The following is a 27960-nucleotide window of genomic DNA, read 5'->3' on the forward strand; positions in this document are numbered from 1 at the left end:
CAGCCAGGGAAACGCTGTGCCGGCAGGACAGTTTGCCACCCAGCTGGAAAGAATAAATAACGAGAAACTAGTGTTTTCCACTCAGAACCGCTGCTTAGCTCATCTAACAGAGGACACCACGCAGTAGTTCATATCAAGGAACAATTTTAATACAACGTAAAATTTTCCAAATAATAACGAGACCTGTGCTCAGCACCACCCAGGAAGACAAGGGCCTGTTTCCTTTTAAGACGTTTTCCATAAAATTCCTTTTTACGCAGCACCCAGAGCGCAGCTTTGCAGTCCGGCGCCCTCGGCCAGGCTCCAGATGCCGCTGCTGCGGGATCCCGGCGGGCGACGAGGCGCCTGCCCTGCTCCTCCGACCGGCGCCCGCTTCCCGAGTGCTTCATACAGAAGGAGCAAGACACCAATCTTAAGAAACGGGGACACGAGAGAAAGGAAACAGCAGCTCTGCGCACGGAGGGGGGTTGCCAATGGTAAGGCAGGAGCAGAGACGCCTCCGGCTGCGCCGCCGGATGGAGAAACCTCGAGCGGCGGGAGCGGGACTCCCGCGCCGGCCGAGCACACGCTGCTGCCGCCGCCGCTCCTTTTGGGGGCGAACGGCTCTAAGGTGAACGCGGGAGAAGCAGGTAGCTGAAACAGCCTTGCACAAACTGCACACGTGCACAAAATAATAATCCGGTTAAATAAGCGGCCAAACGGAGGAGCCTGGGCCACCAGCGGCCTCGAGCCCGGCGCGGGAACCGCACCAGCTCGCAGCGGATTTGCATCCTGTAAATACCTGTGTTGTGACATAAGTCGAATACTCTCACTGTCGGACATGGCCGCTAAAAAAGCCCGTACATGCATTATCAAATGTAAACATTCACGTCATATAAAACATTAGAAACGTGGGGGAATGCCAGGCTGGCCCGTAATTCATTGGGAAAAAAGCCACCAGCGAAGAGGGAGATGAAATTTAGAAATTAACAACAGGGAGAAGTTAAGAAACACAGACTGGAGCTCACTAGATTTTTTTTTTAATTGGAAAACTGGCCTTTCATTAAGCCCCGGGAAGATCCGAACGCACCGGCTGTGCGTCCCAGGGAAGGCTCGGATGTGGATCGTGGCAGAAGAAATGCAAATAGCTAAAACGAACCATCCCAACTCCTGTTCATATTTGCATCGCACTGCTGAAACCCAACCCAACGGCAAAGGTGATGGATGGGTCAGTGCCAGCTGTGCTTTTCCTAACCAGCTCAGTGTCCTAAGGAAAGACCGCTGAAGAGATGATGGAGCAGGTTAGCAGAGTATTTGGTCACCGCTGATTCATTTGTTTCTCTAAAATAAAAATTGACACCCTGAAATCCGCTACACCTTTATAAAATTAACCCTACTTAAAAGACATGAACCACGTTCTCTTTTTCAAAGCAAACGTGATCCGAAGGGGACAGTAATCCGCCTCGGCTGGGTTCCGAGTGGAGCTGCGAGGTCGGGCAAGTGCTGCCACCTCCCGCTGCAGCTCCCGGGGCCGGGGAACAGCCCTGCGGCGCCCCGGGGAAACGCACAGAGAGGTGACGGCTATTAAAAAAATAAAAATAAAATAAAAAGCCTTTTTTTTCTTTTAAAGCATTGCTACACATACCTAATGGCCAGTATGAACCAGACACCAGAAGGATCTTCACATAGAGCTTAGACCACTAATATTTGGGGGATTTTGCTGTGGGTTTCCGTTCTTTTCACTTTAAATTTTACAATGGAAGGAAAAGCGAGTGCTGAACCACTAATAAATCTGGCAGGAAAACCTGGAACACGACTGGCGGATGGTGCTGGTCCTGCTTCCCTATGGCACGGTGGTACGTGGAGAGGAGAACCTGGGGTGAACGTTGGGGGAGATTCAAGGGGTTTTTTGGAAAGGGGAGGTGACCGAGACTGCAAATCCAGCTCAGGGAAGGCTCTTTAAAGCATTACACCGCTTGCAATCTCAGCTCTGCTCTCGCAGCGGCAGAGCGAAGGAGCCCCCCAACCCAGGGGGTCCTTCCCAGCCAGGTCATGAATTAAACACAAATTAAAGGAAGAGCAAAGACCTGCTACTTCTCAGGAGAGGGAAGACACCAGCCTAAAGATCAGAGCAGCGGAGTAAGAGATCTCAGCTTAAATATTACTTTAAAAGTATGTCTCAGAACTGGCTTTTCCCTAGGTGCTTTTCCAGCTGAAAATGATGTTAATAAATGGGGAAAACCTAGTGGTTCTTTGCAACATTAGAAAGCATAGCGCCTTCCAGACGGGGGCTATGAAGCCCTCGGAAAAGGCTGGCATACCGCCAGCCTGGATCGGGTCAGACCCCTCTGACGGTCTTGCAATGCCTCTGTTTAGCTTATAAAAGTAATAAATTAGTTATGAGTATTTGCATCAAGTCCTTTCTATTCACAAAGGTTCAGGCCCTGCCAGGGAAACGCCATTGCCACAGTAAAAGCTCCCACATCTCTACAAAAATATGGACATCTTTCCAGTTAGTACAAAAGCCTTTTGTGAGTAAAATCACTGGGTTATAAGGATCCCTGCAAGGTCTGACGTTAAAAACGTTTCTGGGTGCGTTTCTCTCGCGCGGACGGCTCCTAGGGAAAGCTGCCAGCCGCGGAGCCGAACCCTTCCCGCTCGCCTCTCCTCCGCGGCCTCCTGTCCTCGCTGCTGGCATCACGCGTCCTCGCGGCCGCTCGGAGCCGGCCCGCGGGCATCCCGCTGCCGAGCCGGGCGACTGGGAGGCCCGGTGGCCGCTGGCTCCCGGCTGCCCCGTGGCGGCAGCCCCCAGGGGACGGCTGCTCCCTCCCCACACGTCCGGCGCGAGGGCCCCGGGGCCAGCGCGGGCTCCTGCCGGGGGCTCGGCTCCCTCGGCCGCGGCGAGGCCACGCTCTTGCACTCCACGGCGGTGGTGCCGTCCATCTGCTCCGTGTAGACCCTGGCCATGAGCTGGATGGGGTAGGAGCCCTGGCACTCCCACTCGGCCATGCCGAGCTCCTGCTCATCACTCTCCGATCCCTGCACCGCGATCTGCGGGACCGGCCCGGGCTTCGGCTCTGCCGTGGTGTCCCGCAAGCTCCGGCGGGCTGAGCCCTTCCCGGCCTCAGCCCACGAGGCCGTGTGGAGGCTGCGGCGCTGCGGCGCAGGCTTGTCCTCCGGCCCGGCCTCAGGCTTGACACCGTCTTCGCTTACTGGCAGCAGCTCTGGCTCGTCGAAACTCACTTCTTGAACAGCTTCTTGCTTCTTGAAGGAGTCCCGGCGCTCGGAGAGGTTCAATCTCTTCATGACAACCATCTCTTGGTCCCGGTCATGCCTCTCCCCCAGCCACTCTCGCGTCCGGGACACCCCAGCGTAGCCGTGCTCACCGGCAAACACCTGGGCAGGCGCTTCGCCCTCTCCCAAAGCCTCTCCTGCCCCATCCGCTGGAAGCAGCTCTAGCCCCAGCTTCCGACCACTGATGGTTTTCTTCTCTGCCAGGTAGGTTGCAATCTTCTCCGCAGACTGGACTCGTTTTAGCAGAGGGGACCTGGGGCACTCGGCGCTCCGCGGCCGAGAGCCTTGTCTGACGATGGTGGGGGGGGACAGAGTCTTGCCCTGGAAGGAATGGACGTTTTTGGGGTAACCGGGCAGCGGCGACGGAGACCTCTGGGGGGAAGGCGGCCGCTGGGCGGAGGACGGGGTGCAGGCGAGGGGCGAGGGGGGGATGCTGCTGGTGGACTTGCGGCGCCCCACCTTGTAGCGCTGACCGCCGAGCTTGGGCGCCAGCCCGTGCAGGGAGCTGGGGCGGACGTGGCCGGCTGGAGAGCTGGGGGTGCTGGAGGAGGGAGAGGTGCTCTGCGGGGACGCAGCATCTGCCACACAAAGAGAGAAAGGTCACAGTTACACGGGGCACGCGGCAGGACGCTGCGAGAGTGCGGGACAGGGCGAAGGAGCTGCTGAACAGCTGGGAACGCAGCTCTGACCCAGGAGCGCTGCATCTCTGCCCATGCTATGGGGTGCTCTGAACTCCTAACTCCTTTCTGCAGCAACCGGAGCAAACAAGCACCCAGGACCGCGCGGGCAGGGCCCTGGCTGGGAGCGCGACGCAGGCGAGGTACCTGGGGGCGGGTCTGGCGCGGGGCTGCGGCAGGGCGTCGTGGGGCCGGGGGACAGGCTGTGCGTGGGCGACTCCGGGAGGCTCTCGCTTGACGACAGCGAGTGGTGGAGGCCGGAGGAGAAGCTGCGGCTGGTGTGCAGGACCGTCGACTGCTTGGAGATCTTCTTGAAAAGGGACTTCCTCCTTGGAAGAAATCAAAGGCCGTGGGAAGGGTTTCTATGGGCAGGTTGGTCAGAAACAGCAGGCACAGGCAGGAGCACTGCTGTCAAAGCCACTGAAGCCACAAACAGCCTCAGCCTCTCTTTAAAGCCAGCAAACCTGCAAGTCTGCACAGCCAACGCTGTCGGGACTATCCACGAGCATGCTACAGCCTCCCACCTCTGGGCTCTGAGGTGTCTGAGAGCCAGGGTGTCCAGCCGGCTCCGCTCACGGCAAGGCACAGCCCATCAGATGAGCATCACTTAAGGAGGCAGCTGCGCTTTCCCCACCCCAGTTCCAGGTTGTATTTCAGCTCCAAGACACCCAGGGACGAATGCCATTTTATCCCAGTTTGTTTCCACTCACCTGTCCTGGCTGTCCCTTTTCCTGCTCTTCTTACTCCTTCGGGCCATCCTGGTCTTGGAGCTGTTTTTCCGAGCAGGGCCAATTTTTATGGATGTATTCTCCAGGGCTGTGGTCCGCAGTGCTACTTTATTGCCGCTCTGAGAGGAAGAAAATGAGTCATTGCAACGTGCTGGACACAAGCACCAGATTTTAATCTGAAAGACCTGCCTGCGTCTCCCGCTTCGGCTGTCAGCGGAGGCAATGCCAGGGCTACGGCCAGGGCTCAGCTCTCCCAGCTCGAGGGAAAAGGCTTGGACAATTTACAGCGTGAGCCGCATGCTGCGGTGACCATGGCTGCAAGGCAGCTCTGAGTCTGTTTACGGGAACTCATGAGTCCCGAACATCCCCAGTCCCATGGTGCTGAGTCCCTCAGTTAAAGGCGTGCGACAGTGAAGGCGAGAACTGCCCTCTCGCTACGGCCCGGTCAGAGGAAGACGGAGAACACGTGGAGGAGTCGCTGGCCCAGGACGCCCGGGCAGCTCTGCAGCCACCGATCGCTGGCGCCCTGCTGCGGGCAGGCACACGCAGCACGGTCAGACCCGCGCTGCTGTTAGCACCGGCTGCGGGAGGAGAACAGCCTCCGCTCCAGAGCCCTCCCGGGCTCTCAATTCCCACGGTCTTTAAGGCTATAAACAGTTTGCTGCTGAAAGACTTGACAGGCCTGATCCACTGGTTCTGGGGGCCCGCACACAGAAGGAGCCGAGTTTAAAAACAAGCCGGATGAACAGAGCGAGGCAGGCTGCCTACCTTCAGCAACAGCTCCACGACGTCCCTGTGGACTAATCCCAGCACAGACTCCCCGTTCACATGTGTGATGAGATCACCCGCTCTCAGCCCTGCTTCCTGGGCAGGGCTCCCATCTTCCACGCTCTGAAATTGAAGAGCCAAGACTTTGTTCAGACGCAGCCTACGTTTACTCGCGTGCTGCCCGTGGTCTCGACGCAGTGCACAGTGTGACCGGCCCCTCTCCATGCAGAGCTCCCAGGCCACTTACCCACACCATGTGGTGCACCGTGTACACGTCGCTGTCCCCCATGTACACCCGGATGGCTCGCAGCGTGAAGCCGTACTTCTTGCCCGAGCTGTGGATGAGGATGGGGGGCCGCAGGCTGGTGATGGCAAGGGAGGAGTCTCGGCTAGGGGACGAGTCGCGGGAAGACGGGTTGGAAGAGAGTGAGTGGGGGGAGATGGGGCTCATGAGGGCACCGCTGCTGAAGTCATCTGCAAGCAAGAGAAGAATCCGGCTCATCCCAGGAGCCTCAGCACCATGGCTGCGGGAAGCCTGGTTCCTTTACACCCTGCGCATTGCGTGTGCTCAGCCCCGTTGCAAGGGAGCCAAACCCTCCCAGCCAGCTGCAGCACCTGCACCAGCGCCAGGGAAAAACAGCAGCGGCGGCTGCTGAACAAACCCAGTGGCCCACAAACCTGACGTGATGATGAGGGACAGGGCTGAGACAGAGGCGGACTTGGGCACTCGGCCACCTGCCGAGGTTCTTGGCTTGTCCGGCACGTCCTTCTGGCTGCTCAGACGTCGGCCGCCAGCCGGCTCCAGGCCCCGGGGAGCAGAGTTCTTGGTGCCAGTGCTGTTACTCCGGAGGCGGATGCGGTTCAGGCTGACGAGATCAGCTGCACAGAGGGGAGAAGGAAGGAGACAGTGAAATGGCTGAGGACACACACCAGGCAAGCAGTGTCCCTCTGGACCAGCTACAGGACAGGAAGGTGCAGAAGAGCTCATGCACATGGAGAAAACAGCCCCGAGCCATTAGGGCCCCTGGCTGCCTCCACAACAGCCCACGCCAGCGTCTGCAGCCTACGCACCAGATAACGCTGAAGACTTCGCTGGTCCACCTGCCGCTGCATCGGGATCTCCCAGCACAAACGTTGGTCTATCTGGCTTGGAAGGCGCCAGGCAAGGGCTTTCGTCTTCCGAGGAGAAGGCAAACTTCGGCATGGTCTCCAGGCTGTAGGTGCTGGTCAGAGCAGCAGGGCTGAGGCTGCGCTCGTGCTGGGAGTACGGCGTGGAGCTGCAGGACGTCCAAGATCGGAGCCTGCTCAGCAAGAGAAAGAGGGCTTAGGGCACTGACAGCCAAGTGAGGCAGCTGGTAATGATTCACTGCCATGTGCTTGGACATGTTGCACCGCGAGCCTCTGGCAACCCCACGGCAGGGATACAAATCCCTGCTCAAACACCTCTGTGCCACATCCTCCCCAGCTCAGCACTCACCGGGTCTCTGGGCCCAAGGGGCGGCTCCTGTCCTCGTCTCCTGAGCTCCTGTCCGATCGCTCTGTCCTGTCCTCTTTCTCCTCGCTGTGACTCCGTTCCGAGGATGAGAGGCTGAGATTGGAGTGAGTCTCCAGGTATTCGGAGCTGCTGTAAACCTGAGGGAAAGGCCAGCAATCGGAAAGCAGCAGAAACCTGGGAGGCCAGATGGTGCTGCAGGATTCCTCTGGCTTCCAGGGGACAGTCAGCCAGGACAGCAACGTGCATGTCACCCCCCAGCCATAGGGCCTGTCTTTAGATCACAGAGGTCAGAATCAAATACCTTGCTGAAGCGATGAGAGCAGGAAGAGAACTGGCCAATCTCCACAGACGATTCCTCATCGTTGGTTTCTTCATCCTCCGAATCCAAGTGGTGGTACCTCTCGGAGCGAGCTGAAAGCAAGGACCACAGCAATGCCGGCTGCTTCCCACCCGGCAGCACCCAAGCTCCTGCCTTGCTGTGGAGCCCCCGGCCCCAAGAGGAAGAGGCCGGAGCGCTAACTGCACCCAGCCATCCTGCGTGGAGGTGTATTGTGGCTGACAACCCAATCCCAAACCCTAAGAAGGTTTTGGGATGAGAAGGTAGCATTCTTTTCTTAAGGCTGAGAGGTTTGGAAACAGAATTAAATCTGTTTTGCGACCTAACCCAGGTTGTGAAATGACCAACTTTATCCAGGAGATTTTCATCCCCTGCCAGGGCATCCGATCTGCAGCTGGAATAAAGGATTCACAGAGAGGGAAAGGAATGGATTTGGCCTCACTGTCAAAGTAGCTGGTGTCATCCTCTGACTCAAGCTGGGGGATGAATTCTGCCTTCTGCCGGAGCAGCCCATTCCAGTCCAGGTGCAGGAAGAAGGAATGGTGCTTCACCTCGTGCGCACCGCCTGGCAGGCAGAGGAAACGTGCGTTAGGAGGGGCAGCACACAGCCCGAAACGCTACCTCCTGCTCTCAGCCTGAATGGCACAGAAACAACTCATCCGGCACCCTCTCCCCACAGAGCAAATGGCTTAAGACAGGATGGATCTGCAACCTGCACTAGCCTCTGGCTTCCCAGAGCAAACCCTGACCAGAAAGGGTCCAAGTACCCTTAACACGGCAGGACTTACTTTGGTTTCTGTAACACAAAAGCAAATGCCTCGACATGAATTAGTAGTGTGCCAAGCAACTCCCAAACACTGCTCAGCCCGGAGTCACGCAGCCAGCTCAGGTGATGGCCCCACACACGCGAAGGACCACAGCCCTGCCCGGCGTGGCGGTCAGGACGTGCGTACCGGTGCCCAAGCGCTCGAGCGGGCACTGCCGCAGCAATCGTGTGATCAAGTCCTGAGCGTCAGCAGGAAGAGCCTCATCTCCTTCAGGCCATACAATCTCATCTGAAACAAAAGGGAAAACAAGTCTGAAGTCCTTCCTCCGCTGATAGCAAAAGATTGGGCTAACACGGCTGGGTCAGAGTGCAGTGTAGGCACGGGGCCACAGGGGTGAGTCTGGGGCTGGAAGGAAGAGTTTGCACCAGACAGGGCCTCATGACAAAGGAAGTTCACAGAAGTGACTTCTGTGCAAGAGGAAAATGCACTAGGAGCACTAACAAAATAAAGCCATCCTCCCAAATCAGCAAATCCAGGCTCCAAGGCCTTCACTGACTTTAAACTGAGTCTCACACAAGATGGCTGCAATAAAGCCTAATTAAGAGTGCTAGGAAGAGGATAAAAATTAAGTGGGTATGAAACCAAGCAATGAAACACTGATCGTGTTAAGGAAGAGCCATGACTGCCAGGCTGGGCAGAAAGACCAAATCGAGCAGCCGAACTGCCACCATACAGCAGCTGCTGACACTCACCACTGATCACCTGCCCAAAGAGCTCCTCGGGGGTGTCTCCGAAGAAGGGGACGCAGCCCACCAGGAACTCGTACAGGATGATGCCCATGGCCCACCAGTCAACAGGCTTCCCGTAGCCCTGGATGAGGATGACTTCTGGTGCGATGTACTCCGGAGTGCCACACACCTGCATGGGAACAAACAATGCTGTTGACACCTCTGCACCCTCTGCAGTAAATCAAGGCCTTTGCAACTGGCCCAGCGTCTATTCTGGGTCCCAGCAACGGGAAATCAGCCAAGCAGAGCAGGGCCAGCACTGCCACATGCCCCAGCCAGCCTGAAACCTTTGCCCTAATGCCATGAGCTCTCAGGAATCCTGGAAGTACCTGCTTGTCCATGAACTCCCGAGTGTCCTTCTCTATGTGCCCTTCGTACAGGTTCGTGGTCATATTCATCAGGCCAATCTTTGACAGACCAAAATCTGTCAGTTTTATGTGGCCCATGGAGGTGATCAGCAAACTGCAAGAGAAGACAGACACAAAGAGATGCGGCTGGTCCTGAGCACGACCAGCCGGAGGAGGACAGTCCCACACCTCTGTCCCAGCTGGATGCAACAGCAAAGAACAAGGAGGGAGGATATGGAAATCAGGTTTTTGGGCATCAGCATTCACTTGCCAAAATGCAACCTCATTCTCCTTTATCTCCCCAACTCTCTCTGATGTATGGAGGCTGAGAAGCAGAGCTGGGGAACCATATGAAAGGGCACCTGCTCTTTTGTTAATGCCCTGGCCTTGGCCAGGATCAGTCCCTCTCCACAGAGAATGCCATGAGTTCCTCTCCTTCCCCATTCAGCCCACCCCGTGCTCAGACCTGACCCAGGTCCTCACTTGTCGGGTTTGAGGTCCCTGTGCACAATGCCGTAGTTGTGGAGATACTCCAGTGCAAGAACGGTCTCCGCGAAGTACATCTTTGCCATGTCGACTGGCAGCGGGCCCATGTTCTTCAGCAGCGTGGCACAGTCCCCCCCTGCGGGAACATGGGTCCTCCTGAGCCCCGAGCACGTGGGGCTCAGAAAAGGGAGAGAGGACACTGGACAGGGTTACACCAACTGCCCTCCCAAGCAGGCAGGGCTCCCAGCACCAAGCGAGACCTTCACACCCCACCTCGGAGCAGCTGCCATCCATGGGCACTTGTCAGAAACCTTCTCCTAAGTGAGCAGCACATCCACCACCTTCATCAATGTGAGAGACTCAGAACCACAGGAGAATCTTTCTGTGCTTCCCTCTGCTGACTGCTCACTGAGCAAAGCAGAGCAGGAGCCAGCAGGGTGGTATCGGTGCTCAGACACCTATCTGTGTTCCTGCACCACATCAAGGGTCTCTCCATTCGCCTCTTCTACAACAGAAGACTGGCAGATGTTGCCTTTCCCCCTCCCTGCTGCACCGTTCAGCCCCAAGCCCTGTTCTCACCTTCCACGTACTCCATCACCATGCAGAGATGTCGCTTTGTCTCAAAGGAGCAGAACATGCTGACCACGAAGGGGTTCTCTGCGAAGGTCAGGATGTCCCTCTCCACAAACACCTGCTGGATCTGGTTCCTCAGGATGAGGTTCTGCTTGTTAATTTTCTTTAAGGCAAAACGCTGCCGTGTCTCTCTGTGCCTCACCAGGTATACGGCCCTAGGGGAGAGCAAAACAACTGGGCCTCAGAACATGTCCTCCAACATCCAGGACCGATCACACAGGGCCACAGGGCTCAGACAGAGAGGCCTAATGGCAGCTATGGTCAGAAACATGCAAATCCAGAGTACGTGGGCTTTGGAGGCCTTTACAGATGGAAACCAACCACTAGACACAAGGCTTCCTCTGCTACAGGTAACCTGCCATGCACTCTGTTCACCAGGCTGGCTAAAAAGGATGTTTCCAGGCACGTTGCAAACACTGCCAGGCTTACTGGGGAACTGCAGACCCTGCAAACCTGCTTCTTCCAGACTTGCATGCAACTGCAGTAACAACACAACGAAAGGCAAGAGCTTTGCACACTAGCTGCAGCCTGGAGGGTCAAGTGGTCCTGCAGGATCACAGCTGCGTCACGTTCCCAGAGGAGCTGGCACTGCTCAGAACTGAGCAGTTCTCACCTGAATATCTGCTGCTGTGACCAGACCGTGCAGGGCAGCCGCCAGCTCCCGCACAGGCGCTAGGGCACGGCCCTTCCTCACTCACCCATAGGCCCCATTGCTGATCAGCTTGATGGTCTCAAAGTCACTCTCGCAGGGTTTCCTCCGCGGAGCAGTGGCTGAAGGCTGGCTCTGAACAAGAGACACGGAAGGGTTTTAACGTTTCCCTGCCTGCTGGTGCTTTACATATTGCTGTGCTGATTGTACACAGGAATTCATCGCATCTGCAGGGCCCATCACTGACACAGACACGGTGCAGCTGCCAACGGACGTTCCTGGTCCCTGACTGGACCATCCCTGAGCCTTCCCCATCCACGAGCTCCAAACCAGAAGACAGAGATGCTTTGCAGACCACGGCCACAAAGCCAAACCTGCCTCACACAGGGGGCCATTCCACATGACACAGCAGCAGCTTAAGAGAGACTAGGGGTGGCTGTGAAATACTACCAATAAAAACACCTGAACACCCATACATCAGTCACTCTCTTAGGGAAAGGATGATCCTAATTCTTGTTTTCCAGACTAAGATAATACAGGAGCTGCTCTGCACACAGGGTGCAAAGAGTTACAGGCTGAAGTGACACAAGACAAAGCTAGAGGAAGCAGGTGAGAAATGCTGGCAGGACTGCGCTCACCTCACAGGTATCATCATTCTCTGGTGTGATGGTGTTCCCGCTGTCGAAGTGATCCAGTTGGACCATTTCTGCAGAAGACAGTGATAACATTCACCTTCTTCTTCATGCTTAACCCCCACAGAGATAATTTCCCAACAAGCACTTTCACCCCAATCACTGAGATCCCCATGGGGATTTAGTTACATGCTTTGTTTGAGCTATTGTATGGAGAAAATCAGGTCATAGCATTAAGAGGTTAAACATTTATATAATTCTCTTTTTCCATAGTCATTGCTGTGTTCTTCAAGGATTATGGTTCCCCCAAGGCCTTGGCTTTCTATGGATTAAGTGTTCTTGAGATTAATCTACTTTGCTGAACATGTAGGGAGCAATAATGAGAAATGCTGGGCTGGCATAGAGACTTGGACTCCATCCTGGACCGCAGCCCAGCCCACTCAAGCCCATGCCTGCTGCCTGGACGTCACTTCAGCCTTATCCCCCAGGGTCCACTCCAAAATTACATATTGCTCAGGTATAATCCCTTGGCAGGCAATCAGCCATGCGCTGATAGACCCTTTGCGGAAGAGGCACAAACGGGAGAGGAGGAGGGAGCCCAAGGAAGGTGCTGGCTCACTCTGGAAAGGAGGGGAAGGGTGAGCCGGGGGGAACGTGGTGGGTTGCCACCCTGCCTCTGCTGTGACGCACACAGGCCCCCGCAGCCTCTGCTCTGCTCTGCAAAGCTGCCCCACGCCCTCCCCGTAGCACAAAGTGCTCTTGGAGGTGGTCAGCCCCGCTGGGCCACCAGACGCCATCCAGTGCTCATTCGCGTTGGCCAGCAGCAGCCTGGGAATCTGTGTCCTGCTGGAGACCCTCAGCCCAGCGACAAGCCCAAGAGCTTCCCTACCCTCCAGCGGGTCCTTGACTAGTCCCAGCTGGCTGATGATGTATCGGGGAATGTCGGTCTTTATTCCCTGGCCGACTTTAGCATGTCCCTCTGCAGCTTCCAGGAGATGATAGAACTCCTCAGGGTCAAACTCCTACACAGGAGGGAAACCAAACAAAGTCAAGGAACAAGTCTGCCTTCGCTTTGCAAAGTTAAATTTGTCCTCTGAGCTCCACTGATGGCCCCTTTAATTGGGGCACAGGCTCTGGATGCTTGCAGGAGAAAGCTAAATGCCTTGCTCCTGCTTCTAGCATCATGCCTCTAAGCTTAAAGGGTAGATAAAAAAATGCAGCCCTGTGACCTGGCCTAGGAGAGGAGACCTTACAGAAAGCACGCTGGCAGCACGCTTTGGCACAACGGCTTCTTCCAGCTATAGAAAATGCTGGAACCACTAGCCAATTGGGCTCAAAGAGAGAGATCTACCAAATCTGCAACCACAGGATTTCACATCAGATTCATCAACAAAGGAAAATGTTTTAGAAATTGAGTGTAACAGATAAAAACTAAAATCGGATGAGAAAACTTGCAAAGAAGTTCACATCTCCACACTCCACTGGGAAAATCCAGCCTCTCCTCTCCAAGAAATGGCTCTAACACTGTGAATGGTGTTAGCTTGTCTCTGTAGGCCAGCCAGGCTGTTAACCAGGAGCAATTTTCATGGCAGACCGACCAGGTTGGAGAGAACAGGCTCTTTCTACTGTGACATCTCCTCTCTGGGCAGATGCAGACCATAACAGAGATCACACAGCCTGGTACTGTCCCAGGGTCATGGTGGATGACGGTGATCTCCTGGAGGGGCACCTATCTGCCCCTAGGTAAGAAGCTCTTCCCTACAGGACGCAGATGTAGGCAGCTCCGAGCACAGAGGTGCATTGGCGGTGCGGGAGCCACTGGCTCTTACCAGGCACTCCAGAAGGCGTGCAGGGCGGGAGATTATTATCAGCAGCTTCCTCACCAGCTGGTCAATAAGCTTCACTTCCTCGCTCTCTGAACGCTCCTGAGCCTGCCGGAGAGGAGACAGAAGCTGGCAGAGTCACCAACGGCTTGTGCCCCCGGAAGATGGGACTGGGCAGGAACTGCCCCACACTCACATCTCTGAGCATCTTCTCGAGTTTCTCCTGCAGCTCCATGAAGTAGCGGGAGGTGATGAGAGCCCCCTGGGACTTTGCCAGGCAGTCCCGGGCCAGTTCGATGATCTGGTGGTGGATAAAGCCGAGCACCCCATCCGCCAGCGGCAGAATGCTGCTTGGGGAGAAGTTCGTGATAGTGTCCTGCAGACGTTCTTCCATTTGGGCCGTGGCCTGCAAGGCAGAACAGACGGTGATGCCCGGGAACACGCACCCCAACACCGCATTCAGGGTTTGGCCAACAGAATTGCTGATCTGGAGCTACCAGCTCCTGCAGCTCCACTATCCGTGTGCACACCATGGGTTGCACAGCCCCACCCGGGACCAGGCTTCCACCAAACCAGAGAAGCCCCCTGATATCTCCAGAGACTGCTGTTTGCATGGCTCTATGATGAGGCAGACCCATATGTCCCTGTCTCCCCGGTTAGCTACTGTGTCTCCAGTGCCCTCCAACACCCCCCTGTATCTGTACGTTTTATCTTCCATCACAGAGAAGTGATTTTTCTGGAGAAGAAGCTGTCAAAATGTGTTGGAGGCACTAATGTGAGTTGTCCTCGCCAGGCCAGGCAGTTACCTTGGGGAACCGCTCCTTGTAGACATGGTTCATCATCACAATCTCGTTATCAAACGTTCCGCTCGTTCGTCCAGGGCTGTGGAGGGAGGAGGGGGAGGAAGCCAGTTGCATTATGAGAGCTAAGTCATTTACAACTATGCAAATAGTTACTGCCCCTGGAGAGTCACCACGATTTGTTCTCTCTTCGTAACTCTCGATCCCACGTGTCACAAGCTGTTAATGCACATCTGAGCTGAGCGCTCAGCCTCGTACCAGCACTTCCAGCAGCGTCCCTCCCCCAGCACGCCGATCGAGAGCGCCCTGGGGCCTCCCCCCAGCGGCACGCCTGCTAACACCGCTCAGCTGGCTCAGAGCACTCCCTCCGGAAACGCTCTGCTTTCCCAACTTCAGCATTTCCTCCCCCCGCACCGAGCTGCACCCTGGGCAGAGGTTGAGACAGCCTCACACATGAGATTGCATGCTAGCTGTCAGGTCCAGGGAGCATTAACCTTCTGCAGACCCAGGACTCCAAACTCAAGTCACTTTAAAATTCAAGGTCACTTTGAATCCAGGTCTCCAGAGCTGAAAAGCTAATGCATTAGTCACTTCATTTTAAAGCTCATCTTTTGCTTCCTCTCATGCTAGAATTTCTGCTTCAGTCCCTGCCATGATGTCAATATTACAGACAGCAACTACAAAGCCACTGGAAAGATGCCTAGACTGCAGCCAACTGCAAACAGGCAAGTATTTGCAGACATCCTGGATTCCACAGTTTGTTGCTGTAATTGCCTTTTTGCAACTCACTGGTGATGGCAGAAAAAAAAACCAACTAAAACCCCACTCTCTCCCCAGCAGACACAGGGATCTTCAGGAAAAAAAAACTTCTCTCTTACCCTCCGTGTGCCCTCACCTGACCCTGCCTCTCACTGGCCCATGCCACTAGCAATGGGTCTATAATCCCTTTACACAAAGCAAGTCACAGGAGCAGCCAGCAACTCATTAACCATGATATAATAAATACCACAATCAGAACCAGATCCAAGACGCTCACTGCCATTAAGAGGTGAGTCCTAACTCAGCACAGAAACTCTACTTTTGCTTTGTACAAGCAACAGCAACCACAAAACTGGCGTTTCCTTGGTGAAAGAGTCACAACCTGCAAAATCTGTCAGATAGTTAATCTGATTTTAATGAAATTTCAGCGGAGAACACACAAGGCCAGCTACAGTGCTGCCTCCATAAATCACAGCAAGTGCGAGGTACAAAGAGGTTCTCGAACATTTCACAAAAGAAAAAGAGGATTTAACTGAAATATCTCCCGCAAAAAGCACAAACTCCCTGTGTTTGACAGGCAGAAACTTGACCAGCAAGCGCTCCTCGCACAGAGCAAGGCCTTGAAGGGGCAATGTGGAGCTCAGCGGTCTGTTCGTTCAGCCTATGTTACGCTATGGCCCACAGATCTCAAGCTCTCCACTCCCCGCTCTGCTCTCTGGCCACCACACAAAGAAGCCATGGAGCAGAGTCCCCTGCACAAATTCCACTGACAGGATCCCCGAGAAAGCCGCGCACCCACCTGCGATTCTTGTTCTGGAGAGGCAAAGGCTTAGCAGGGGAGGCACAGCCTATAGATGTGCCTGCAGCACTCAGCTTTATTTAATATAGGTAATGCCTCCCAGTCCAAGCACATAAACAGGGCTTTTAATCTTTTAATGGCCAGTCAGCTTGGCAGCCTCCCAGCCATGCCCCTGACTCAGCCGCACGCCCTGCAAGGACAGCTCATGAGATGCACTCACAGCAGATGCCACGACTCGGTCTGACCTGTGGTTCCCCTCGCCACTGACGCCTTTGAGACAACTCAGCAAGAGGCTGTAAAATGACCTTTCTGGAACAAACTCCAGTTTCTCAAACCTCAGCTCAAGGAACCTGACTCTCAGATGTCATCTGTTTCCAGGAAAAAAATGCCACATTCTAGCAGACGAGAAACTACTGAAAAACAGGCTCTGACTAACATGCACGGAGTTCTACCAGACTCTCCCGCAATGGGAAAAACTGCATCAGGGTTGATCAACGTCACAGGTCTGGCCAAGCAGGACCAGGACATCCTAGGAGCAGTTCACAAGAGGGCAGAGCCCTCGACACACTTGTAGGACCCTGTAGGTTCCCGGGACCCTGTGTATTGTCATGCCTGTGCCATGAGTACCACCGCAGCAGCCCGCTCCCCTGCACAGCTGGCGGGTAGTTGGCGGTTTTGGTACCTTAGGCTCCTGGATCGTGGCCGCAGGCAGGGCGAGAGCCGCCCCTCCTCGTCCATGACGCTCTCCGTACTGCGGAAATGCTTCGAAAGGAAATGCAGCTCATCGGGGGTGGGCTGGTACGGCAACTGGTGCAGACGCTCCTGGGAGGACGAAGACGACTGGAAAGAAGGACAGAGATAGGAGTCAGGAGGCAGCTCTGTTCCTCCAGGGCAGCAGGGCGGAAACCAGCAAGCCTTCTAGAAAAATACTCCTCGGAGCCTCTTAGTAGGCTGGAAACACTGACGGGCAGTGTGCAGAGCCGCTTCGCACAGACCTGCTGTGTTCAGTAACGTGAAAATGGAAAGCGACCCTGAACTATATGAACTGAGGCGCTCCCCAGTCCAGCCGCGCGAGGTCTGCAAAGCCAACTCCCACTCCATCCCCAAACCCGCAGGTCTCCAGCTCAGCATGGCTCTGCTGACCCCGATCCACATTTGCCTGCAGCATCCTCAGCAGCTCCTGCCCTGCCTCTTCTACCCGCATACAAGGTGCGGCAAAGCTTTAATGCACAAAAGGAGCTGCTGCCATTAGCAATACTCTGTAGCTTTCTTAAAAGCACATTATGAAAACATGATGCAGCTAAAGCATGTGGTCAGCAGAGAAGCCCCAGAGAGGGGCTGTCTAGGAACTGGTATCACAGACCTCAGGAGGCTTTTCACATGCTCCCAACTAAAACTCAAGTGTTTCAGTTCTTCTCATCTGCTACCACAAGAGAGCAAAGTTTACCGAGACAGTGGAGCTGGGGGTGTTAGTCCCATAGCCAGAGGAGGGTAACGAAGCCAGTGACCACCTTCTGCCATCAGCCCTGCAAGTGCAAACACAGGTATCACACGCAGGAAAAAACATGTAAATGCAAATAAAGAAATAATGTCAGAGAGATAAGGATGGGAAAGAGAACTCATGTTTGGCTCTAATGAGAAAGTCAGGGACGCTCCAAAACCTCTTTTCCAAATGTACTGGAAATCAGTGAAATAAACAGTGATTTTGCAGTTAATTTTCCCAAGTAAGGAAGGCAATTCCACAATCCCAGCATGCAGGTGTTGTTCCTCTTGCAGGGGAAGTAACTGGTGAGCAGGGGTCCCGGTGAAGGGGCACTGCTCGGGCTTGGCAGGGTGGCGAATCCAAAGCGATCCAGCAGCTACCGCCCCGCGACAGCTCTGCCCTGATCTGCCATATGCTGCGCTTGAACAGATCCATTTCAGAAGGCAAAAAAGGTGAGATTCTGATTTTTAATTAGCACAAAATTTAGGCTTCTGGGACTCTGTTCTACAGAAATCGTGATTCCTAGAGCTGCGTTCAGGGAGAACACGTACCCACTGAGAGAAGAGTCGAGTTATAAACAGGAAGGCAAACACTTAAACGTAGGCGAACACTTCCTCTTGGATACATTTTTAATGGCCAGGTCAATGGCCAGGTCAAGATGAGGCCCTTCACCTCTCTGTGCTGCTTCCCATGTGAACACAGCAACCGGAGCAGGGCAGTTCACGGGGCCAAAGCCTGCAGAGCTGGCAAAGTGCTGAACCCTACGCCACCGCCTTCGCGTGTCCTCGCTACCTGCAGGACCCCTTTCGGGCTCACGCACTCTGCCCAGCAGTTTGGCTTTTCGCTCCGTTGCCAGCACGGAAATTAAACATAACCCTCCAGCTTTTTCCCATGTGACAATCAATGGGTTAACGTCATCCATCTGCCCCCACATGTGAAATTAAACACAATGTCTTGGCATCTGCTCCTGCATACGCACACTAGCGGGGTTAACAGGGCTGGGGAAGGGAAGCAGGAAGATCTTCTTCCACGCAGACCCGGCCGAGCAACCCAGCTCTGGATGTCTGCTGAGTGTCTGTTTAGGCTTTGGTGGGAACGCTTTGAGCGGGTCAGAATTTGGGGCTGAACTCGTGGCCATCAGGAGTGTGACGGGAACAGAGCAGTTTCTGTTCTTGGAGCTGCAGTCACAGAGCAAAGCCACAAACCCGACGGCGTTACTGCAGCCAGCACAATCTGGCTTGTCCTGCCCAGAGATGGAAGGCATAAACACGAGGGAGAAGAAGAGGAGCAGGAATATGCTGAAGTGGGGCAGACGTTTCACATGAATACAGCCCCCTGGACAAGCCCTTCTCTCTGTCCCCTTGCCCACGGAGGCCCTGCTCCTGCTGGTACTTGCCTGTCAGTCCGAGGAGCATGGCTGGAGGGCGGTGAGAGGTTCCAGTCAGGAGGGAAGGGGCACCGGGGCAGAGAAAACAAAGACAGAACAAGAAATGGTGGAAAAAAAAAAAAAAGAACAGAGAAAATCACTTGAGAACAAGACAGCAGTCCCCACTCACGGATTTTTTGGGCATTCTCCTGAGGACCAGCCCAAGCCTGAGAAGCAACACAACTTGCAAACTCCAAGGAGCAAAGGGAAAGATGAAGATAAAGCAAATAGTGGGGAGAGCTCTTGGGATCTTTGGACCCCCCCCCCCCAATATCCTGCTCTACTTCATAGAGGGATGCAGAAAAGCCATTTTTCCCACTGCACTGGCTCGGAAAACACAAGCCTGCCCAAAGCCCACAGCCACAAACACTGCGTGAACATGGATCCCTGCAGGCTGGAAGCTCATCTGTTCCTAACAGAAACCCCTCGCTCCAAAGGGAACCAAAGGAGAGCTGATTCCTCCATTAGCTTCATGTCAGGGCGAACCGCTAACGCTCCTGGAGGAGGGAGAGACGACACAGGACTCACCTGCGAGCAAAGGGGAAGTTGACAGAAGTGCTGGTGGAGAAATTGCGTGGGCTGTCCAAAGGGCTGCTCCCGGCTGCAGGGAGAAAGTGAAAAGTGAGCGCAATCTCTGCCCGGCACATTGTCTGCGATCCCGCAGCTGCTCCTTCAGATTAAAGAGTCAGGGAGTAAATTGTTTCCTAAACAACCCTTGTATTCCCTCCTGGAAAATAAACCTGCTTCCTGCAGACAGAAACCAGCCTGCTGGGAGGTAACTGCCCACCACAGACAACTGCACATGCAACAGGATTAAGACAGGCCTCCAAATTCCTCTCCCCAACAGCTGCCTGCGGCACTTTGCAATGGGCAAAACAAACTGAACAGACCCAAAATCATCAGGGACTGTCACCCCACACGGCCGAGAGCCGGGGGTGGAAACAGGCATCACAGCAGAGATGGTGCCACAGCTCAGCCATGCTCCGAGAAAGGATTTTAACCTTTGGGCTCCGTGGCACAAGCCACCCTGTCCCCCTTTAATGCATTTCCAGGGAAAGTTTCCAAAGAGACCCTATTCGGGTAATTTTGGGCAGATGCACAGCCCCTCTCTCACCCCCACAGCATCCCCCTTACCTGTAGGCACTGAGAGAGGGGAGAGAGGACGTGAGAGGGTCGGAGACGGGGTTCCCACCACTAAGCTCTTCCTGTTGCTGCTTCGGCAACTAGAGATGAAAAAGGGAGAATTAACTGTTGGGTGGCAAAGCAAAGAACAGGCACGGCTGGACAGACTTTGGGCTGCAAGACTCATTTTCAGCCAGTGCTTTGCAGCCCCCTGCTTCAGCTCGCCCAGGTGGCAGCAAGGGGACGGCCAAGCCTAGCCCGGGGCGCAGCATGGCTGCGGCTGCAGCATCGACTGCAGAACTGCCACTCCAGGAAGAGCATGTTCCCGGTAAAACGCTGCTGGAGAAGGGCCAACATCATCATTTTTAAAGACAAACCATCTTGTCAAGGTCCCACTTCTGGTTTTGGCTAGCTGGGTAGGGAAGATGCATGTAGACAGTTGGGCAATGCTCATGGGGTGAGAACAGAAAAAGGGATCTAAAAAGAGGAAGCGATGGAAATGCCAAGCTGTTTTAGGTCACAACCAGAGCTACTTCACAGTGTGGAAAATGCCCCCCAGTTCCTATTCTTTACACTTCATGTTTCCCACATCATACCGGAGAGGACAGTCAGTCCCTGACCCCTAAATCTTTGCTGTGCCTCTAAGCGCAGGCACAGCCACCCCAGCAGAGAAACCCCGCTGCCTTTTCCAGGTCTGCGGCATCGCCTTCCCCCTCTGCTCTGCCCAGTCCGTGCTCACACACGTGTGGAGAAGAAATACCCGAGGGAGAGGTTTCGCTCAGACGCACTTCTTCAAACCAAAGGCAGGAAGCTCGGGCGGAGGAAGCCAAGCATGTGACGGAGCTGGGATGAAAAGCAGCTCCATGCATGAACCCAGCCCCGTCCGCGCTCACGGCACCGCACCAAGCCCGGAGACGGGATCTCACACTCAACCGAAGGGGCACATTTGCGAGCACCTGCCCTCTGTATCGCAATCTACGTTCCCAGCCTCGAAACTCACGAGACTGCAATTCTTCTTACAGGAATTTCATTTTTGCTTTCTTTTTACCCCTTCTGCAAGTCACAGCTTCAGGGGTCCCCTTGCAAATGCACGTGCAAGGAACACACTTGGAAGACCACCTGCTGTAAGAAGATGCTGCAGCCCTATTCTTGCAATACGCAATCCGTTTAAACCTACGTTTAAAATACAATTAACACATTTAAACTTCCTTTCAGTCTGCTGAGTGGGAGCCAAGCTATGCTCAGTGCAGAGCAGAGCGCCAGCAATTAGCTGGGCACGCAAGCACCGGAAAGGTTTCCCCTCACAGAGCCCGCGTTTGCAGTTCTCCTCCTCCCAGACCCACGTCTTCTCCTGTGACCGGCAGCTTCCTTCCCGCAGCCACGCCAGGCTCGGGAGGCTGATCGCCACCAAGCCCTGCGTCTCCAGCCAGGTCCAGCTTTATCAGAGGAGCGACACACCTTTCGCTGCACGGGGCGATGCTCTGTTAAAAGGACGCTCGCAGCCTTTGCCTGGAAAACCTCCTTTTTGTTCAACTCCATGTACTCTCCCGCGGAGAGACGCACCTCCGGCTTCGGCTGCAGCGCTCCGGCATGCAGCTGCCGGGTGTTTGGAAAGAGCTGCACTTCAGCATCTCTAGGGAGACATTCGATACAACCGGCTTATAAAGGAACAGACTCGGCTGTCAGGATATTCCTCCCCCTCCAAGCCTGTTTGCAGCCCTCAGTTGCTGTTTCATGTTCAAGCCTGCACACAAACTGGGCCAGCCTCAGACTGCCTCTTCCCTGCATCTTTATTTCATCACTGAGCCCTCCTCAAAAGCGAGGAAACATGCCAGGGAAACCAGATTAGGGGAGATTTTTATAAATGTCAGATCAAGGCCACAGCCCCATGAAAATTTCAATACACCCAAGAGCCAAATTTAAATAAAGTAGGTCAAATTGTATTTCCTGTGTATCTGCTTCCTCAGGCTGCAAATTCTGCAGAGACAGGGTAGGATTTCCTTCCCAGGCTGGAAATGGAAATGTGCACAGATGCTACCAATTAAAGGACTTTGTTTAATACCATGAGGTGGCCACGTATGCCCACAAGGTCTGGAGAACGACCAAGGGGAAGAGATTCTCCCAAGATCCCGAGCACAGAAATATGACACAGCAAACCGAGTCTCCGAGGGACAGAGCGTGGTCGGCAGCGTGCACGCTGCCTCCCTGGACAGGCTTTCGCTGCACCAACGCACCGCAAACACCGATTACATTAAAGGTCAGAGACTGACCCAGGCTGTTCACGGCCACTGCCTGTATTTCATGCGGAAAACCCAAGGTCCGCCGGAGAGCCTGGCCTCAGCTGTGTGTACATCAGTGACACGAGGCTGATAAGACTTTCCAAGTCCGCTCTTTTTCCGACCGGGCCCCCCAGGAGCGAGTGCACGTGATTAGAGCAACACCAGGCAGTCGGTCACCTCCCGCACTCGCTGTCCAACGTGTGCGACTCCTCACGTTCCCCCAGCTACGGGATTTGAAAGCTGTATTTTAAATACCCCCCAATATGAGTGAGCAGCACAGGGAGTGGAGAACCTGTTTCCAGAGGGCAAGGACTGATTTAACCCTTCAGAAGAGCCTCCGTGCAGCCTCCTCTTTAAAAGCAGGAGTCCCAACTCCTTCACTTGAGGCCGAACATCTCAGCCAAGCTGGTGACCTGGGAGTCTGGTCCAGGGCATCCTAGAGATCCTCCTCTCCAAGCTGTCTCCTCCATGAACCAAGGGTTCCCAGGACGCCTGTTCAGGACCACACCATGGACCTCCCCAAGCTCCACGGGAACACCAGCACCCAGAGTTGTAGCACCAACAATCGCAACAGCTTCCGATGGCTGAAATCCCACCTGCTCAGCCCCAGAGCTGAGGGGTCAGGACAAACCTTCCTGGGAGCATCCTGGCATCTGCTGCGGGACATGTCCTCCTCGGGAGGCTCCTCACAGTCTCCCCCACGGCAGATGCCCGAACCTCTCCTGCAGCCAGCACTGTGTGCCAATCACTCGCGTCTTCCTGGTTTTGCCTAGCCCCTTCCTTTAAGGGAGAATTTAACACACATTGCAGCACCTACAGCTGCGAACCCGCACCCCAGCGCCCATCCCGAGGGCAACAGCGAACCGCAGCTTCTTGTTGACGATCTCGTCGAATGGCTTTGCATGCCACACGGATAAATGAGACGCAGCGAGCAAGCATGCTCCTCCACCAAAGCAGCCCGAGCAGATGTTTATTAACCAGAACGGCTGCGGAAAGCCAGCTTTCGTATCGCTCTGCTGCTGGGGGCCGCCGAGGGCTGCTCGGGCTCTCTGCTCGCCAGTGAAGCTCGGTAGCCCGAGGTGGGCAGCGCGCACGTGCCGCCCTGCTGCGTCGCCCTGGCCGGGGAGGAAACCCGGGCAGCAGGGGCTGCCATCTCCGGCCGGGCAAGGCAACGTGCTGTCTTTGGCAGCTCTGCGGTATCCTCGTGTGCTCCCACTTGGGAGATCTCATTTTGGAAGTGAAAACAAACCTTTGGCTAAGCAAGTTCCAGTAATCGTTGCACAGACAGAGTCTGATGTTTCCTGTTTCCGTGCACTCCACCCTCGGCACTACAACCATCTTGCACCACTTTAACCCTGCTTTGCCTGACGCATCATCTACAGCTGGTTGCCTTCCCCTCAAACGCGTAAGCCGTGGGCTAAAAACAAGCCCGCGTACCCTTCAGGGCACAAGTTTGGGCTGCAGTCCAGCTCTCGCTGCCATCTATGCCTCCATCACTAATTGCACACTTGGTAAATTTTACCAAAAATGGAGTGGAAAATCGCAGTCAGCATCTCAAGAGCTGCTCGTATGTGGTGACATGTTGTCTGTACAGAGTATCGCTGAAGTTACTCGGAGACGGTGGCCTCAGCACTGCCGTCACCATCCGGCGCTTTTGCAAAGGATGTGGAAAGTGTGCGACAGCATCTGTGGCCCAAAAGCCTTTAGCAAAATAATGTGTCACCCCGCGCGAGGAGGCCGCTTCGGAAGCCAGGAAGTAAACACCAGCGCGGGCTGGGGACCCGCACATGACTTCCCACCCCCGCGCAGCACCTGGCCCTGCCACCCCAGCACCGCTGGCCCGTGACGTCTGCAGTCGCCAGAGACCAAAACACGGTGACATTAAACCATCAGGCTGTAGGTAGGGCCAACACCGGGAAATGCTTGTGACCTGCAAGCTGATGGCAGGCACAGGCGGGCTGCGGGCATCCAACTCCCTTCCTGCAGGACAGACACACACGTTTCTCCAGCACGGTGTTAAGGAAACTGAGAGCTCATCACTAAAACTTCCTGGGACTGTAGAACAGGAAAGCAACTTCTGTCGGATCCCAGCCCGGCGCCTGTCACCTGTGACAGTGTGAATAACAGGCAGAAAGTCAGCGGTCGGTGAAAAATGAGTCCAACGTGCAGGGAGCCGAGAGAAGTGCAGGCGGCAGGTTTTGCCAGCAGCGCTGCCAGGAGGGCACGAGCCGAACGGCCTGGCGCTGCAAGCCTGCTCCGTCCCCCCGCCAGGTACGAGGCTGCAGGTGGGAGCACAAGGCTCAGCTGCCTCTTTCCCAGGGCTCCCGTCCGGCACCAGTTCCAATGCTGCAAACCGGGCTGGGTAAGCCGGTGAAATGCAAGAACTGCCTGTGGGAGAGCAAAGAGCGGGTGCCGAGCGTGGGCCCGAACGCATCCGCAGCGCAGCGAGAGCGAAGCCGCAGCCGACCGAGAGCAGCCCCACGCCGCAGCCCCGCTGGGGCGGGCGCAGCAGGCTCTGCCGAGCCCGTTTGGGCCAGGCACAGCACGCAGCGAGGCGCACGCCTCTGCACGGGCGCGAGACGGAGCCACGGTGCCGAGCGAGCGCTGCAGCAGCCCGAGCCCTGTTACCAGGGCTGCGTTGCTAGGAGGGACGCAGTGACTTAAGCAAGCTTGGGTATGCCTACAAAAGCCGGAGTATATAAAACCTAGTCCTAAGCCTAGAATTGAACCACCCCCCCCACAATGTTTCCACCTTCCTACCCTATGGGTTTTACACTTCGAACAGCCACGAAGATGACGGGGATGACCGGCACGTGGCTGCGGCACGCTGCAAGGCAAGGGTTACGCTGGGGAGGGAACAGGCACCATCTCAAGCACAAGGAGGTCAATCAGCTCCCACATTTGTGGTTAAGCACATGAATCTGGACTCCTGGGTCTCTTCTTGGGGTGGCTGCAGACAAGATATTTCTCCAGATCCCCAAAGCAGGTGCATGGCACTATGGTGCCAAGTGCTTTGAGATCGGGGGGTTAAAAGTGCAACGTATCACGATTTCCTCTCTCAGGAAAGATTTGTTTCCAGTGGGATAATTCTGTGCTTAACATCTAAACCCACTGAACCAAGCAGCTTTATCCAAAGTTTCCACACCGCTGCTCAGCATTTCTTCTCCACTGCACTTGTGATTAAACCGTAGCCCGCTGCCTCCAGAGAGCGAGAGCCACAACGGGCTACGCTGCAGAGCGGCGTCGAAACGGCTAAGTGCAAAACGCTGCCAGGCGCAGGCTGCGCACCCAAGCTACTGACTTGCCGGCACCTGCAGCGCTCAGCTGCAGCCCTGCTCCACCGTTGCTCAAGCGCTGGCGGCACAGCCCTGCTTTCAGCAAGAGCTGCGTCTAACCACAGCTCGCTAGAAAGATGCTAGCTTGATTTTCTGGGCCAGCCCGGATTTTAACAGGGCAATCTGCCTGGGCCGTGCGCCTCGCGTCGATCTGCAGCGCCGCCACGGCCCCTCTTCAACCCAACCCAACTGTCTTCTTTCCAAGTAAGATTTAGAGCCTGGCAGCGTGGACACTCTTTTATTACCCAGGCCTGGAGCGTGGGAGCCACGCTTCCAGCACCTCCAAAGAGCGAGGACTCGAATCTTCCCAAGGAAGTGCAGAATTCCCTGGGCCGGAGCTTTACAAAAGCATTCAACAAGTCAGGTCGATACTTACTGATTTCCTTGCCCTGAAGAGGCAGGAAGAAAACAGTCTGAAGAAGCTGCCTAACCCCTTGCACCCTCGAACAAATCACTGCATCGCCCTGTGCCTCAGTTTCCAGTAATAAAATAAGGTGGCGGTACCTGTTACGGCTTCTGTCCTGCTTGTCCACGGCGAAGAGGCTATGTGTTAGGGGCTGCTATTGCCACGCACCACCACTGCGAAGAGCACAGCTAGCCGTCGAAGCCGCTCGCGGTCCTGCTCCGCGGAGCTGCCCCCGCATCACGCAGCCTTCTCAGCCGCCACACGGCAGGAAATCAGGATTCCTCAGACATTACGGTGCTCTTAATCACACTAAATATCATCATCTGTTTTCTGCCCACTGTAAAATAGGCCAGACTGGTTCGATTGCTGGATTCTAGGAATACTGATGAAAGAAGAGCAAATCCTGTGCTCTTCAAGAGAATTACAGGATCATCATGCTCAGTTAGAGACACATGGCTGCCTAGATTATCTCTCCGGTTACATATCTCTAAAAGAGTAGCCCCCCTATAAATGCTCCATAAATGCTCTTCACCAGCGGTGCTGCACTGTGAGAGATGCCACAGCCCCCAATCGGCATTACGACCGGCATTGATAATTTAATCTACGCCTTTTCTCATTTATTAAGGAGTTTGAGTCGGCAGTCTCGCAAGTACGCAACGTTTGCAGCGCTAACTCCTGCGCCTGCGACGAAGCGCGCACGTTCTCAGGACTGACATCTGCATCGGATGGATTCATTTGCTAAGCGACCATATTGCTTTATTCCACCCCCTAGAAATATTAAAAGATAAGTACAATGGGTATCGTTTAGCTCAGGGAACATCGCCGCTCTGCCTCCACACTGCGTTAAACACCTCCTTTGTGTAAAACTGTAGGTGAATTTCACTCCTGGGCCAACCACAGCATCCAAAATTTCAAATTTCAGCAGCCACAGGCTCTGCCAGCTGGACGATGCCACTGCCCCGGCCTCGGCCTGTCGGAGCCCACCTCGACACGCGGGGCTTGCAGGGGCACCCCCGCTTCCACCCCCCCCAAAGCACATCTGCCCCCCTGCTCCTCGGCATGCGGGGCCCCCAAACAGGCATCTCCTAAGGCCCTGCACCCCTGCACCATGCGTAGGGCTCCCAACCGATGTGCCCCCCGGCGCTGCACAGCTACCTCAGCCCGGGCACCCCTCAAGCCCCAGGATGTGCCCCCCCTCCCCGGGGCACAGGACCCCCAGCCCATGCACCCCCTGAGCATAGGGCCCCCCAAGCCAAGCACCTCCTGGGGCTCCAGGTATACCCCCAACCCCTGCACCCCCAGAGTCCTGGGAGGCACCCTGTGTTGCACAGGCCCCCCAACCCCTGCATCCCTAGGGTGCTGGGGGGCACCCCGTGTTGCACAGGCCCCCCAACCCCTGCATCCCTAGGGTGCTGGGGGGCACCCCGTGTTGCACAGGCCCCCCAACCCCTGCATCCCTAGGGTGCTGGGGGGCACCCCGTGTTGCACAGGCCCCCCAACCCCTGCATCCCTAGGGTGCTGGGGGGCACCCCATGTTGCACAGGCCCCCCAACCCCTGCATCCCCAGGGTGCTGGGGGGCACCCCGTGTTGCACAGGCCCCCCAACCCCTGCATCCCTAGGGTGCTGGGGGGCACCCCGTGTTGCACAGGCCCCCCAACCCCTGCACCCCTGGAGTGCACCCCCTGGATCACAGAGCCCCCAACCCCTGCACCCCTTGAGTCCCAGAGGGCCCCCTGCATTGCACGGGCCCCCCAAACCACACACCCCCAGAGTCCTGGGACGCATCCTGCTTTGCGCGGCCCCTCCCGACCCAGGCACCCCAGGAGTCCCAGGGATGCACCCCGTGTCGCCCAGCCCCCCCCCCAAAACCACACCCCCCCGAGTCCCGGGCACGCACCCCTCGCTGCACAGACCCCCCAACCCACGCACCCGCGGTGCAGAGCCCCGCCAGCCCCCCGGGGCACAGCCCCCCCCCTCCCCCCGCAGCCCCGGCGCGGCGCCCCGGTACCTCTTGGAGCGCTGGAGCAGGGCGCCGGCGGCGCGCTGGCCCCGGTAGCCGGGCGGCGCCGCGCCCCAGCAGCTGGGGTCCGACATCGCCGGCGGCGCGGCGCGGCGGGGCCCGGCGGGGCCCGGCCGCATCCACCCGC

At 55.8% G+C, this 27960-nt stretch overlaps 1 protein-coding gene across 2 annotated transcripts; it reads right to left on the bottom strand.

Moving 5' to 3' along the window:
• Positions 1-127: 127 nt before the first annotated feature.
• Positions 128-27907, bottom strand: MAST3 (microtubule associated serine/threonine kinase 3). 2 transcript variants are annotated; one of them, XM_067312703.1, is made up of 27 exons: positions 27822-27907; positions 19805-19893; positions 19199-19271; positions 18641-18661; positions 17209-17287; positions 16444-16601; positions 14210-14285; positions 13600-13809; positions 13410-13511; positions 12470-12602; positions 11587-11654; positions 10998-11083; positions 10246-10454; positions 9664-9802; positions 9163-9295; positions 8798-8963; positions 8232-8333; positions 7721-7843; positions 7243-7352; positions 6924-7078; positions 6518-6747; positions 6125-6325; positions 5694-5920; positions 5447-5569; positions 4661-4797; positions 4098-4279; positions 128-3851 (listed from the first exon to the last, which is right to left on the bottom strand). In XM_067312703.1, the coding sequence occupies exons 1-27, from the start codon at positions 27905-27907 to the stop codon at positions 2677-2679; spliced, it is 4593 nt and encodes a 1530-aa protein (XP_067168804.1). In that variant the 3' UTR covers positions 128-2676. The 2 variants fall into 2 exon arrangements, with proteins under 2 accessions (XP_067168804.1, XP_067168803.1); XM_067312702.1 differs by having other exon boundaries at positions 13410-13532.
• Positions 27908-27960: the final 53 nt, after the last annotated feature.

Source organism: Apteryx mantelli, chromosome 30 (assembly GCF_036417845.1).
Source record: "Apteryx mantelli isolate bAptMan1 chromosome 30, bAptMan1.hap1, whole genome shotgun sequence".
Lineage (NCBI taxonomy): Eukaryota > Metazoa > Chordata > Aves > Apterygiformes > Apterygidae > Apteryx > Apteryx mantelli.

Coding starts and splice junctions, on each gene's coding strand:
- MAST3 (XM_067312702.1), bottom strand. CDS start 27,907: ATGTCGGACCCCAGCTGCTGGGGCGCGGCGCCGCCCGGCTACCGGGGC. Junction 19,272..19,804: donor CCCTCTCTCAGTGCCTACAG/GTAAGGGGGATG, acceptor TTCTCCCTGCAG/CCGGGAGCAGCCCTTTGGAC. Junction 6,326..6,517: donor GAAGTCTTCAGCGTTATCTG/GTGCGTAGGCTG, acceptor CCCTCTGTGCAG/CTGATCTCGTCAGCCTGAAC.